This window comes from Dermacentor andersoni, chromosome 1, assembly GCF_023375885.2.
Source record: "Dermacentor andersoni chromosome 1, qqDerAnde1_hic_scaffold, whole genome shotgun sequence".
NCBI lineage: Eukaryota > Metazoa > Arthropoda > Arachnida > Ixodida > Ixodidae > Dermacentor > Dermacentor andersoni.
Window position 1 is genome coordinate 389372136 of NC_092814.1, and position 15934 is coordinate 389388069.

At 47.4% G+C, this 15934-nt stretch overlaps 1 protein-coding gene across 14 annotated transcripts in view; it reads right to left on the bottom strand.

The window, feature by feature from the left end:
• Window positions 1-15934, bottom strand: part of Miga (mitoguardin) — a 258548-nt gene that overhangs the window by 103886 nt on the left and 138728 nt on the right. For all 14 annotated transcript variants that reach the window (XR_008609941.2, XR_008609943.1, XR_008609942.1 and 11 more), the window contains one exon: window positions 6141-6227. Coding sequence is in view for 11 of the 14 variants with exons in the window: in XM_055064981.2 (XP_054920956.1) it covers window positions 6141-6227 (87 nt within the window). In the remaining 3 variants the exon portion in view is untranslated. The remainder of the gene's footprint in view (window positions 1-6140; window positions 6228-15934) is intronic.

A 15934-nucleotide genomic window follows, 5' to 3' on the forward strand; every position in this document is an offset into this window, starting at 1 on the left:
TGCCTGCCCACGAGTGCAGACAAGAAGAATCGAAAGGCGCCTTTTTTGTTGTTGTTGACCACAACCATTATAAAGCCTACAAATAATATAGCCAAGGGAAGTTTGGTTGTAGCTTTTTTTTTCACGGAAGTGTGAAAAGTGATGAAAGGAATGAAATGGGGCATCTGCTTAAGAATGTTTGGTGTGTGCAGACCGCTTGGTATGTCTTGAAGAGTCGTTTGCGTAGCATTCGACAGCTTTCGACAGATGGCTAGCGCGATCATCATTAGCTAGACTTGACACACGACATATCGCTGTGGCAAGTTTGGGGTGCGATCATTACACGGGAAAGGAAAGAAGTCTAATTTTGAAGACAAAATTCAGGGGTGCGATCATTATGCAAGTAAATACGGTAACGAAGCAAATTTACGAACTTCGTTATATTGAGGTTTAAGTGTACATTGTGGGGATGCGCGACCCTCGCGCCTCCCCTGATGTTTTTCCCGCATAGCGCGCCTCCTGTAGTGCGGCTTCGCCGCGTGGCCTGCGTGATGCCCGCGGCGGTCGATGTGGTTGGGGTGCAGTGCGAGAGATGGCGCTAGTGTTGCGCTGCGGCGGGGTTACTTAGGCGCGGGAAAGAAAGCCTCTTGGTCTTGAGCGGCGGACTGGCAAACGCGCCGGACGTTCCGTGCGCGCGCGCCAATCCATGCTTCTGCGAGACCGTCTCGCGTGGCCGCCTTGGAATGCGCCACCGTCCGCGTGACCGTACACGCGAATGACCAGGCGTTGGGATCCAGCATGGGGCGAACATATTCGCTCGTTTCCCAGTCGCGGTGAGTCGGACTTCTAGATTTGTCGCGCGCCCATCGGCATGTTTTGTGGATACCAACTCGGCTAGCAGGCATTGATCTATGAAAGGTGCAATAAATGCCCTTGTGACTGTTTGCACTACTGTGTTGTCGTTCCTTTGTCCCAAGAGTATGGAGGAGAACCCCATATCTCCCACAACATATATGACCATCAGGAGCCTAAACTATTATTCTGCATGCTACTCTCATCATAGATCACACAGTTAATCATAAATCATCGAACAAGGTACAGAAATGTACTTTTTTTTTCTGAAAAACAAGTTTATTTATATTGGCAAAAAAAGGTTGTTCATTTATACTGCAAACATGTACGGCTCGACACAAATTACCATATATCTTGTTTATAATAGCACCCATACGGGCAAAGAAATAAAGCCAGGGAGTTTAATTGTGTAAATATCAATATTTATTTGATTGGTAGTTTCATCATGCATTTATTTGGTGGTATAAGAATAATTCCTGCGTGAATTTCGTTCGCATACAGCACCTACATACTCATCCATAAAACAAATTTAAACTCTAGCTCACCGTTTAGAAGAACTGATGAAAGGCTATTTCGTCCATGCAGGATTTGTGCTGCTCTTTATAGACTCAATTTTAACGTGTTTACTGAACAAAACAGCGTTAAAAGCTCTATACTTTCGAATCTCAAACCGGGAAACAAACAGTTGATGGACAAGGCAAATACGTTACCTTTGCAAGTGACAGAGCTCCGCTGCATTCAGAAACCTGTAACTGTCTACGGTGTTACAGTGAAGACGGTTTCCCGTTTAAATAAAGTGATGAATATGCCACATTTCCACTGCAATACGGCCGCAGCAGCGCAGAATGTGCGCAGCTTGTGAGAGGCCCCTGACCGCAGCACCACATTTGTCTTCATGAAGCGGAGAAGCCCTGAACTACACATCACGCCCGGCAGCCGGCACACCTACCCATCTAGGCACCGTAACAAAGGTAAGCACTGCTGTTTTGTGGAAGGTCACGGATAATTACACCTCTCTAGAGGGTATTGTAGTGATGCTCAGGAGGCTCCAAAGAGCATTGTAGTGACCCAATGGAAAGGTTCAAATGAATTTCTTTCGTCGCTGTTTATGGCTGCGCACTCCTGCCATGTATATACATGCTTTGAACCACGTCACAATGCGGTGTACAAGACAGTGACAGCAGCATAAGAAAAGTCAAAGGAAGAAGCAAAGAAAGCTTCGCTTCACAAAAGTGAAAGCTGTGGGAAATAAATGCGTCTGCATTTCTTTGATATTCAAAGCTAGGTACTCATAATCAAGAAAAGTTGTAGATGCTTGTATTTGAAAAAGTAGCCTCCCTTGTTTACATGTGCTTATGCCTCATCTGCAACAAGACCACTATACTCGTAAGTATAACATTTTTTTTAAGTACTATGGCCAGCAGCTATTCTGAACTGCCTGCCAAACAGTCCACAATGCTTCCTTTGTTTTGCTGCATTACAGGTTCAGCTTCAAGATGATTGCAAACATTTCAATTGGACAATAATAGTGCTATTGATAGAATCTGCAGTTGGTTCATCCCAGAACATAACCAGGGTCAAATCCAGCCCAGTGTGTTTTCTTTGCCCGTTTACTCTCATGTGCAAATGCTTTCTGCAGATCAATAACAGTAGCGAATCACAGTGCCCACAGTCCAGCAGGTACTGGTGTGCAAATGACACAGATTTTGTTTAAAAAAATTTAACATATTACCCCACAAGGTTCAAATTTTCAGCCAGCTTAATATACCAGTTTCATGCAGTACATGGTAGCATTGCAACATTTGAATAATTGAACCTAGTCCAAAAAATTGGTCAGCCACTGTATTCACAGATTTGCTTTTGCCTGACCAGGCTTTTTCCAGCTCATATATTAACTTCCCAATCTGGGCTAGGCAGTGGCACAGACTCTTGCGGGAGCAAATAAAAAAGTCGCCAGGCTGCGCGGTTACATAGGGGTCTTGTGTACAGGAGTACAGGCTCGGAGATTGTGTCTGCCATGCATTTGTCCACATAAGCCTGCCATTCAGTGCCACAACTTCCTTGAAAACATGAAGGGCCGACATCTGTCCGTGAAATTCTACATATTTCTGGGCAGGTAGTGCAAAAAGAAAGAGGCAAGCATGCACCACTGCTGTTGGCCGAAGTAAGTTGCGCTTATTCGCTTTTGCATTCCAATTGATTCAAAGTTTTCGCACGTGAAATATTTATCGGTGTCACGCAGTCAGTCAAGGAGGCTCTCTCGCATGTAACTGGGGTCTATTATTAACCCTTTGAGGGTCAATGTCGTAAATATACGGCGCCACGAACAAGTCCAAAAATGGTCGATGCCATATATTTACGGCGCCGTCTGTACATTTAAAAAGTGTGCCAATTTTTTAACTTTTTCTTTTCTGTCATGTGATGCTACTTGGGAATACAGGGAATTTTTTGCGCGTGCCTCCCTCTCTCGGTTTTCGTTGCATGGTTTGTTTTTAGAGCTAGTTTGCTCCCGCATGTCTATATACTACCGCTCGCGCATTGGCGCACGAGCGGGCGGGCGGCGGTTTGGTTTTTGTTCCGCGGGCGGTTTCGACTTCTTGCGCTTGCAAAACTGATGGGTATCTCGTTAGTAATTGCTCAAAGGGCGACCCTTTGTTTCTCGCTCATTTAGTGCTCACAGGGGTGCGCATAGGAAGGATGCCGCCGTGCATGCATTCCTTGCTACCACTGCACAGAAATGGCAAAAATAGGTTGCATCTACAAATGTGGACGCCATGACTGAAGGTGATATGAGCTATCTTTACTTTTAGCAACCTCATTGGTGTGAGGCCCGAACTTCGTCACAAATGAGATTCTCAACAGCTGGTGTGTCAAGCTCAACTGTCCTGACATACTATCAGCCCGCGCACAACGTCTCAGTGTTGTGTTCCACTGCTTTAAAGAGTTTATTTCGGTTTGGATGAGGGACACCTGCATTCCAGTGTAAGCCAACACTTTGTTTTTTGAGCGCAAACTCCTTGAAAGAAGCGGCGGCAGGCTTTCTTTCCCATTCGATCCTCAATGTGTAGGTCCCTTCTGTCCTCGTCCTCCTTCTACTGCGTTTTTGCCCCAAGGACCATTCGAAGCATCCTCTTCATCAGCTGTACAGTCAAAGTCCAATTTTTTGGACTACCTAAGGGCCGTGAAAATGTCCGTAAAATCGGGCAGCGCGAAAAAATGAATGCATGTCTTTTACTGCCATTAAAGGCACAAATCGCCACAGAGACATCCAAAAAGGCCTACCAGAAAACTTATTAGGCATATCGGTGCTCGTACTGTGACAGGGGATGGCGGATGGACGCGTGTATAATTAAGGAATTGATACTGCCGTGACATTTGCCCCTTCCTACGCTTATGCTTCACCGTGTAAAGCTTCTGTATTGAGGCGAAGCTGACTTTTGGGTACCGGCATTATGCAACGCGTCGTGCTTTCCAATTTATAGTTCAGGACAACATTCATTTGGGCTAGATGGTGCATACTTAAATTGTGCTTTCCGAGCTTCTAAGCCAATCGCGAGGACTACAAAGACAAAGTCGGTACCATGCCATTGCTTACAGCAGCAAATTCTTTTAATGAAAAACACGGCGCTGAACGGCAAGAAGCTTAATAGCAAAGGTTGCTCTCTGCCAGGAGAAGGAGTGGTGCTGGCGTCTGTCGGCAAATTTGAGGTTGAAGTAGTTTGAAGCAGCAGTCAGAAACTAGTTTTATTTTTTGTTTCCGCGGAGGTTGGTTCACTTAGCTGTTCAAGGGCTTTCAAAAGCAGCCTATGCACAATAAAGATTGTATTGTATTGTAGTGTTCAAGCAGCTAGGCCTAGCGTTTACCACGGCGGCAAGGTAATCAAAACGGTGGCAGTGGTGGCTTTTATTAATGCTGTTTCAGAGCTGCGGTCACGGCAAAAAGTCCGGAAAATCAGACGGCGAAGGGCTCTTGCGTGCGAAATTTCAGACGTTCTTGGACATTGACTCAATGGGGTGCCGCGGAGCCGTCGAGCGTCCGGAAAATCGGCCATTGACTGTACACTGGCAACTCCTGCAGGCGACGACGTGGTGTCAAAAGATGATTCGTTACGATCCCTCTCTGTTACGCGAGCCAGCATTACTGTGACTTTCGTTCCCTTCCAATAAGATTACAGCTAATTTTCCCTGATAGAAGCACAAGTACCCTGAGTTTTCCCTGAGCATTTTCATACTATTCAAAATTCCTGAGAATTCCCGGTTTTCCCATTTGGTAGACACCCTGATAGAACTTCACGGGCAGCTGCATGCCCCAGGTGTTTGTCACAGTTGTGGCAGTTCGCCATGCAAGAGTATCAGGCTCCTTGGCTAGCCAACCACCGAACCATGGCAAACCAACGGCTATGCGAGGAGCAATTCTGCAAAGATTGCAAGCATCACGAGCGCCTTACAGTGCCGGTGACCTGATACATGGTGACGCTGCTCTCTGCCTGGACAAGGAGTGGCGCTGCTGTCTGTCGGCAAATTTGAGGTTGAAGTAGCAGTCAGTTTGAAGCAGCAGTCAGAAACTTGTTTTTTTTTTGTTTCCGCAGAGGTTGGTTCACTTAGCTGTTCAAGGGCTTTCAAAAGCAGCCTTTACTTTTGGTTTAACATTTCAGGCACTGTGTAGGTAACTGTGCAGGGTAAAATATTGCATCAAAAGCAAATACGTTGGTGAACATAAATGATATTTGAAACAAGCTGCATACATTGAAACACTTCCGATTGGACCTGCGCTACCAGTCTGAACAGCATGTGTCAAGTATTCCAGTAAAACGATTTGTAAGGCTGGGTGTTTGCTATAGGTGTCAATATGCTGTCAATGTAGGCGGCTCACTTCTTTCACTGTTTTTCACAATGCTTTACATCACGCATATTTTTTTAAGTGGCTGGATAGGCTCTTTCCAAGCGTGCTAGCCACAAACTAGTAGATGTTCTCATTGCTGACATTCCTGTTGAACGTGTCTGCATGGAGTCCAGATTCTGTAAACTCGACAAAACTCCAGAATATAAATTTTTGCAGCAGTATGCTTGTCATGATATTGAAGATGCTATAAATGTGGTGAAACAAAATATTCTATTCCATGGACAGAATTAATTGGCACCTTACCCTTCCTGCACATGCTCTTTTGATAGCGTATTGAGGAGTAAACGTGCAATCCACAGGACACTGTGTACACTTGGTGGTCCTGTGAATTCTGCTTCCCATTCATGCTTTCCATTCTGAGAAGCTTCTGCTCTGTTCGCAATTGTGAAAGTAGTGCAGCACTTACTTTTCCAGCACACAGCATGAAGCCTCCAAGAATATGATTGGCTGCTTCTATAAGCCACTGGAGAACATCTGGCTGATTTGTTAGGCGCTGTGCAGAAAGAGAAAAGGAAACACAAGTCAGCTGCTGCGCACATGCGTCTGGTTCAATGCGACCGTCCAAGTGAAAGGCTCCGGGTTAACTTGGACCGCATGGGAGTATAGCAGGCAATCATAAAAGCATACAACATGAGCATGTTTGCACTGAATGTGGTTGTCACAGCCAGGAATCAAACCTTATGTTCATCAGCCAAGAGTTTCAAAAGAGAGGCCCACCATATAATGTGAAACAAGCTTATCCATGTTACATGTGTAGCAGGTGTCATGCAGCAACAAAAAAGAAAACAGGGCCAGTTGTGGAAAAAATGTAAAATTTAAAAAAGGAACACAGTGGGCTTCCCTGTGTGGTCCTTAGAAAGTTATTTATTTGGGTTCACATATAGAAATATTGAACCACCACTGTGGACAATGCAAAACAAAAGCTTAATGCGATTAGGACACAGAATTACATAGTCGCTTATAATAGCAATTGCAAAAATAACAGTAAAACACAGTTTGAGCTATAATGCACTCGCAAGTGACCCATTCTGCCCGTACAGCCAATGATACCAGCTCTGTAATTTTGGCTGTTTGGATGCACTTTTGCTTTCAGCATTGCCCTTATTATCAACTGCCTTTTCTACTGTTAAAGGGCCCCTGAAACGGTTCGGACAAATTTTGTAGACGCGTAGGGTACAGCTTAACTAGAACATTCACACCACAATTTAAGTGAAGCGTTACGTATTAATGGAGCTACAAGCGATTAGAAGTTACCCTCCTCCCTAGTCATGCTTTTCCTCCTCAACTCGTTCGCCGAGCGATCGGGGCTAAGCTCCGCCTTCACTGGTTTCGCGTCACGATGCGACGTCACATCGTCCACTTCCGGTTGTTTTGGAGCCCGCCCCCGCCCGCGTGAAACCTCTCCGCTAGCCGCTTGGCCGTCGAACCCAAGCGAGAGCTATCGAAGCAGCGTGCGTTGCGAGCATTCTGTCGTGGCGCCGAACGTGTCTGGTATTCCGGTAACCACAGGCAAGCTGGTCATTTCGGCAAATGACTGGAGGCATAAACTCAAGCTGATGAAGGAACTTTAGCGTAGACGTACGTGCGGCCTGATCGGTCTGCACGGTCCAGCCACTTGTTAGCGCAGCGCTTAACCAGCCTAACAAAGCGCTAATATTGCTCTAACCAAGTGTAAAACATTTTAAACATTTATAAAAACAAAGTGTTGATGATTACACTCCTGCGAAAAATACACACCAGCAGCCAAAGAAGAATACACTTCGTTACTCCTACTGTGTATGGTTGAGCTCTGTGCCACCAGGTGGCTGCACCGTGCAGACCATTCGCATTTGCGATTCTGCTCATCCCATGGCTCATCCCGTTACGGCACAGTCAAGCGGCCAGACCCTGTTCCCTTGCGCTTGCATTTGCCCTAATACCGGACTCGCGAAACGCTATTGCGTTAGTAATCTTCCGGTGTAAAGTGACGGCCACAAACGCGCAAACCCTGGCGCCCTGGCTTGCATTTGCCCTAATACCGGACTCGCGAAACGCTATTGCGTTAGTAATCTTCCGGTGTAAAGTGACGGCCACAAACGCGCAAACCCTGGCGCCGATCGGATAGCGGCAGTCCGATGCGCAGCAGCCAGCTCGCTCGTATGCTGCCTTGCAGAGGGACACGATGTCGCAGCTTGACATATTGCCAGTCGCTACGTTTGCAGTCCACAAAGCAACAAAGTCGAATCGTAGTGCTCGCGAAAAGACTGAGACCACTCTGACCGCGGAGCTCTCGTCAAAATGGAGTACGTTGTAACACAAGCAGACGACACTTGCTGTGTGCCGGAAGTGCTTAATTGTATTGAAAAATCGTTCTTGTGTATTCTCTTTATGTTACTTTCTGTTTATAAAAACAAATGAACTAACATTCCAACTATTACGAAGATCATTTGTTTACCATAAAGTTGGAAAAATTATTGATCACGCGCCCTGGTCAGCCAATCGGATAGCTCGCCCCACTGACGTCATATGGGTGATTTTCGTCATATGGGTAGGGGCGGCTTAAAATTCCGCCGAGCAGCGTGCTCCGATCGGCAGCGATGTGCATTTATAATAAATTACACGCTTTACACGGAGCACTTAGATGTGTCAATTAATGATCAGAAGGACCTACTCTAACGACTCAGTACGTTTGTAGAAAATCGTCAAAATCGTTTCAGGGTCCCTTAACTCTAACGTTACTGCAATTATAGAGATCGATTAATTTGATAGACAGCTTTTCTATGCATTATAAACATTTCCATTGGAATAATTCTACTAGCAACATCATGCATCGCCTAAAATGATGACTGAACATTAAGTATTACCGTAAAATCCAGAGAAATGCCCCATCCACGAAAGAGAGCCCGCCCCTGACTAAGCTCCCGGCTTAAAAAAACAAAGTTACCCACCTGAAAGTTAGCCCGCCTCATATTTCCACTCTATTTTCTCTCAATTTTAGGTGGGTATCTCAGGATTTTACGGTAGTCATATCTGATAATTTTCGGCAGATACTGGAATCCAGAAAAATTGAACTGGAAGTATCTTCAAAACTAGCCTCCAGTACACCTAGCACTTCTGCAATAAAAAGACGCAAAATGTTACACTTTGGTGGACTCTGCAGCAAAGCTTGACTAGCTGTCTAATGTCTTACATTTTGAACCCCACCTGTGCAAGTTCCCTTATTCATTACTGTTCAATATCACGCAACACTCGATACTACTGTACAGCACTGCACGGCAACTGAACAAAGCATGTGGAGGCTACAGTGACAGTTGAACACACACTAAACCACCTTGCTTACACAGAAAAGCTGATCGAACACAATAATCAAGTATAATGACACTTCTAAACTCTCTATTACCTGATAACCATTGCTTTGCGGGCATAAAAAATGCAGTACGAAAGATACCAGGTGCCTGTGGCAATGAGCGAAAACAAATGCTCCCTGTGCAGCAAGAATTCGCTCACTTTCATATATAGCATGGGCAACCTTCATATTAATTTTTTTCGTGATCTGACTTGGGAACTAGGAACCAGGTGCCTATTTTGTACATTTCAGATTTTTTTTACTCGCAGTACTTATAGTAAAAAGAACAAATTATTAGTTTCATTTGTGTTTCTTGAGGTGCTTTTTTGAAGTTTCACAGAAAAATTATCAAAAAATTATCTGAGCAATTATTACTGCTATATATCCATTCAGAACACCAATGACCAAGCTATAATTTTTTGTATCAGAGCATATTGTAAGCACTATTAACGTACTTCGTCGTTTTCATTTGTACATAGCCATCATCATCTTCACTGTTCTTCGATTTCTTCGCGCGTGAGCTGGGGGCGTTGCCTTTGGTGGAATAAACAGCGCTTGACAACTTGATCGGTCTCGGTATTATAAAGTGGTGGAGGTACGTCAAGATCCCGACGTCCTCTCGCGTTCCCGTCCTCCCTGGAGCTCCGTTCCGGTCGCCGCCTGCACCCAACTACCCCTACAACAATGGACACTTCCGACCCCGGCCCATCCGGCGCCTCAAACCCTACCACACAGACGACCCCACCTGCGGCGCCCTCTTGGACTGTGACGAGCCCTCAGCGCGATCCCCCTGTCTTTGCGGGACTCCGCGGTGATGACGTAGACGATTGGATCGACCACTACGACCGCGTGAGTTCTTGTAACAAGTGGAACGACACCCAGAAATTGAGGCACGTCGCCTTCTACTTGACCGGTGTTGCAAAGACGTGGTATTTCAACCACGAAACCGACATCGCGGATTGGACCACGTTTACCTCGAAGCTGCGGCAAATCTTCGCTTCCTCGTCTGGCCGTGCAGAAGTCGCCAAACAGAAGCTGGGAACGCGCCGCCAACTTCCCCAAGAGTCTTACACCTCATACATAGAGGATGTCTTGGCTCTGTGCCGCCGTGCGAATCCTAGCATGACGGAAGCCGAACGCGTTCGCCACATCTTAAAAGGCATTGGGCCTGTCGCGTTCAACGCCTTAATCGTGCAAAATCCGGCTTCTGTCCAAGACATCACTTCAACGTGTCAACGCCTCGACGAGCTGCAGTCTATTCGTCTTCCACATGACAGCAGCGATCCTCAGGTTGCTCATTCTCCAGATCTACGTGCTCTTATCCGCACCATCATCCGCGAGGAGCTTCAACTACAAGACCTAAAGCGTCCCCCTGCTGCCTGCGCACCAACCCCCACCTTCGACTTGCGCGAGGTCGTAAAGCAGGAGTTGACAGCGATGACTACACCCACGACGCATCTTGCTCCGGTAGCGCGCTCCACCCCTACCTACGCGGATGTTGTTTCGCTACCCACCCCTACCGTGACTTCCGTGCCTACTGGCGTTTCCTATGACCATTTGGCTTCGATGGGAACCAGAGCACTTGCTGCGCCATCGTACCCTCAGTGGCGTCCACCTCGTCCGGTTTGTTTTTACTGTGGCATACGCGGCCATATATCTCGCTTCTGCCGCCGGCGCCAGCAGGATGAAAGGCGAGGCTATGCTGAGCACGAAAGAGACCGCACTCGCCGATCAGACGACTACTATCCCGGACCGCACTCATTCCCTCAACAGCGTTCTCCGTCTCCACCAGCTGCTCCCAATCTGCCTCATAGTTCCCGTTCGGCCAGACGTCGTTCTCCATCCCCTTACCGGCGCTCTACATCACCACTTCGTCCCACTTCCCATTTTGTCGACCAGCACTCGGAAAACTAACTGTTGCAGTTTTTGGAGGGGAAACTGCTTCTTATCGGTCTTCAAAAATTCCTCCTGTTCGCCCGGCCAACATGCTTTCTGTGACTGTCGAAGGTGTTCCCGCATCAGCTCTCATCGATACCGGTGCCGCCGTTTCTGTTCTTCGGAGTGATCTGTGTTCCCGGCTCCGTAAAGTAAAAACGCCTTATCTTGGACCTATTTTGCGTGGCGCTAATAATGCATTCATTCACCCTGACGGACAGTGTACTGCTCGTGTTTTCATCGACGGCATACGCCACCACATCGAGTTTATCATCCTTCCAACGTGTATCCATGAACTTATACTTGGTTGGGACTTCCTACATTCTGCTTCAGCCGTCATTTCATGTAGAGAAGAAGTTGTCCACATCACAGATACAGAGCTTGAACCTGTTGCGGACTCTTCACTTTCATGCGTGAACTTGGTCCTCGCTTCAGACTACGTCCTGCGTCCTGGTCACGAAGACGTTGTAGCCGTAACGTCCAGTCAGATCGCCGACGGAGACGCCCTAGTCGCCCCTTCTTCCCGCTGTACTTCTCGCGGAATTCTCATTGCCACCTGTCTCGTCCGGTTTTCACGCGGCCGCGCCCTTCTGTCTGCTTGCAACACGACCCCAGATCCTGTGATGCTGCCCAAAGGGATGACTGTGGCAACCCTCGCCGACACTCAACCAATCTCTCTAGTCACGCTTTGCCCTTCTTCATCGCCAGCACCAACCTCAGGTTTGGATGATTCTTTCCCTCCTCCAGCCGTTCTTGGTTCTGACCTAACAGCCGCGCAGTCCGAAGCCTTAATGGTGGTCTTGGCAAAACACAAAGCCTGTTTCGATAGCTGTTCCTCTGTGTTGAGCCAAACTCCTGCGGCTACACACCGTATCGAAACCGAAGGTTCCGCTATAATACGACGACGCCCCTATCGTGTATCGCCGTCCGAACGAAAGGTCATTGAACAACAGGTCGCTGACATGCTTGCGCGGAAGATAATACGACCTTCATCTAGCCCATGGGCGTCTCCCGTGGTCCTGGTAAAGAAGAAAGATGGCTCAGTTCGCTTTTGCGTGGATTATCGAGCGCTCAATAAGATCACACGCAAGGACGTATATCCAATACCTCGAATTGACGACGCTTTGGACACACTACAAGGGGCGGAGTATTTCTCCAGCATTGATCTTCGATCAGGATATTGGCAAATTCCGATGAACGAGACTGACAAAGAAAAGACCGCATTCGCTACACCGGATGGCCTTTATGAATTTAACGTGATGCCTTTTGGCCTTTGCAATGCTCCTGCCACATTTGAGCGCATGATAGACAACGCACTTCGTGGTCTAAAATGGAAGACATGCCTCTGTTATCTGGACGATATTGTCATCTTTTCGTCTGACTTCAGCCAACATCTTCAACGATTAGACGAAGTTCTCAAGTGCCTTGCGAATGCTGGTCTCCAGATCAATACAAAAAAATGCAAATTTGCAACCAAAACAATAAAAGTATTGGGTCACGTCGTCTCAAAAGATGGCATCCAGCCTGACCCCGACAAGATTAGTGCCGTTCTTCAGTTTCCTCGCCCCCAGCAACAGAAAGATCTACGTAGTTTCCTCGGCTTGGCGTCATATTTTCGTAGGTTTATACGCAACTTCGCAGCAATAGCAGCTCCTCTACACAAGCTACTGGTTACCGGTGCCTCTTTCACGTGGACTAGCGACTGCGAGTCGGCTTTTCAAGCTCTTAAGCGGCATCTTACTTCCGGACCAGTGCTTCGCCACTTCGATAATCGTGCCCCCACCATACTCCATACTGACGCAAGCGCACAAGGTATTGGCGCAGTACTTCTGCAACGTAATACAGCATCTAAAGAGCAAGTCATAGCATATGCCAGCCGAACACTTTCTCCAGCTGAGCGGAACTACACCATTACAGAGCAAGAGTGCCTGGCTATCGTTTGGTCGATTCAGAAATTTCGCCCATACCTTTACGGCCGCCACTTCACCATCGTCACCGACCATCATGCTCTGTGTTGGCTGTCATCAATGAAAAACATGTCAGGACGCTTAGGACGCTGGATACTCCGCTTGCAGGAATATGACTTCACTATAACGTACAAGTCTGGAAAACACCATCATGATGCAGACGCATTGTCTCGCTGCCCACTCTCACTCTCTCCAGGTAACGCGCCGTCGTCTTCCCAACCACGTCGTTCCGATGCTACGCCTGCCTCTCACCAACTCTCGATAACATCCCTGGACCAAGTTACGCTTTCATCACGCTCTGATTTCGTCTCGCTTCAGCGGGCCGACTCCTACTGTCGAGCTCTCATGGATCGCCTTAGTGGGTTCGCCGAACCGCCCAACAGCCGCTTGCGACGCCAACTTCGACAATTCCGCCTTCAAGGTGGCGTGCTACACCGCTACATTTACCACCCAACAGGTCACCGGTGGGTCCCAGTTCTACCTCGCTGCCTTCGTTTGCGGGTATTAGAGGCACTTCACGACGATGTATCGGCTGGCCACTTAGGCTTCCACAAGACTTACGACCGCATAAAGACCCGCTGCTTCTGGCCTGGCCTATCCTCAACGGTGGCCAAATACATTGCCTCTTGTGCGTCATGTCAGCACCGCAAACGCTCGACATCCCCTCCTGCCGGTTTACTACAACCTCTCCCTTGCCCGGACGCACCTTTTGAATTTGTTGGCATTGATTTATATGGTCCCTTGCCGTTGACACCCTCCGGTCACCGTTGGATTGTCACTTCGGTCGACCATTTAACAAGATATGCCGAGACTGCCCCTCTGCGATCCGGCACCGCTTCTGAGGTCGCCGACTTTTTCTTGCGCGCCATCGTCTTGCGCCACGGGGCTCCTCGCGTTCTTCTCAGTGACCGTGGCAAGGCGTTCATTTCACAAGTCCTCGAGGAAGTTCTTCGAGCCACTAATACCGTCCACAAATCTACGTCCACTTATCATCCGCAAACCAATGGCCTTACTGAGCGCTTCCACCGTACGCTGTCTGACATGATTTCCATGTACATCCGTCCTGACCACACTGACTGGGATAAAATTCTTCCTTTTGTGACATTCGCATATAACAGTGCTATTCAACGAACTACCGGCTACAGCCCTTTCTTCCTTGTGTATGGACGATCTCCTTCCACCATATTCGACAGAGAACTACTTTTCGCACCTTCTTCGCCTAACGCGTCGCTTCCGGAAGATTTCGCTGCCCGAGTTGCACATTGCCGTCAAATCGCCCGGCAAAGCACAGAAGCTACCCAAGCTGAGCGCAAGCGTTACTGCGACAACAAACGCCGTGACCTACGTTTTCACCCTGGAGACCAAGTCCTGCTTTGGACTCCAGTCCGCACCCCAGGCCTCTGTGAGAAGTTCCTTCCACGCTACATTGGCCCATACACCGTTGTGCAGCAAACATCTGCAGTGAACTATCTCGTTCGCCCAGTACACTCCGTCACTGACCGGCGCCGCCGGAATGCTGAAATTGTTCACGTCTCGCGGATGAAGCCCTTCACTCCCCGTTTAGATAATCTCTAATCTGCGGCCAGGCTGGCCGCTTCCATGACGGGGGGAAGTTAGTGTAAGCACTATTAACGTACTTCGTCGTTTTCATTTGTACATAGCCATCATCATCTTCACTGTTCTTCGATTTCTTCGCGCGTGAGCTGGGGGCGTTGCCTTTGGTGGAATAAACAGCGCTTGACAACTTGATCGGTCTCGGTATTATAATATACATTGCTAACTACTGCGCACAGTGTAAGAAGAACAGGTGCTCCGATGGAAGCGCACGACGCGTTTCACTAATGTTGGGCCGCCACTAGGAGGTGCGCGCTACTAGGGGGCTGGTGCACCGGGGTCCAGGCATTCCGTGGCCACCATGCTGGGAGTGCGCTTTGCAGCCTGTGTTTTTTAGAGTGCCTGTACTTAGCGACAAGCCTTAAGCCACTGTCTTTATGTTACAAAATATTAAAATGTGGTTTGCAATTACTGAGGTGCTTTAGTACCTTTTCAAAACAAAAGCATATGGTGTTTCTCCCAGTGGGGCAGTCATAGTTCGTCTTTTGCCGAGTCCACTAGAAACCTAATTTACTTTCGTCACTTCTGCTTCAACAAACTGTCGCTACTATTTGTCACAATACACAGCTATCCCGCTTTCATTTCATACGAAGCAGGGTTTGGAGGAGTGCTGCATGCGATTAGTTTCTGAATAAATAGAAGCACCTTCACCTAATAAAGTAAGTTAACGTTCATATCTTTCACTGTTCATACTCAAAGAAAAATTGCGCATAGCACGTTTCGCATACAGACCCTATGCAGAAGTTCCAAATTCTAGAAGCCGCGAATTGAGAGACAGCTAATTCCTTATAAACCATGCTGCCGTGGAATCAGTGATATCAACGTGCATACTTTGAATAAAGTATTCTAAATGTAAAAAAAAAAAAAAAATTCAGAGTTTTTGGTTGCTGACACCACACTCTGATTAAGATGTACACCGTGGTGGGCGACTCCGGTATTATTTATGCCCACCTGGGCTTCTTTAATGTGCATCTTAGCTCAACCATATTTCTCAAATTTGCTCTTCCGGACGTGCTGACAATAAAAAATTTATTGTGCCCTGCTTTATTAAGGGGAAACAGCACAAAAGAAAAAAAGAGAAAAGAAAGACAAACAGGACAGCGCATGTCCTGTCAGTCTTTCTTGTCTTATTTCTTTTGCTCTGTTTCCCCGTCATGAAGCCTTACCAACAAGCTCAAGTTCATACCCTTTTAAATTTTATTGTGCACTGCTGTCCACGAATTTGTAACATACACCGGGTCGAAGTGCTTCTCACACTCGTACTTTCTTGGTCGCAGGGCTTGATCTACACCTTCGAGAGCATCCTACAAAAGATACAGTCGGCTCTTATCACTGAACATGGAAACTCTGTCTTTGCAC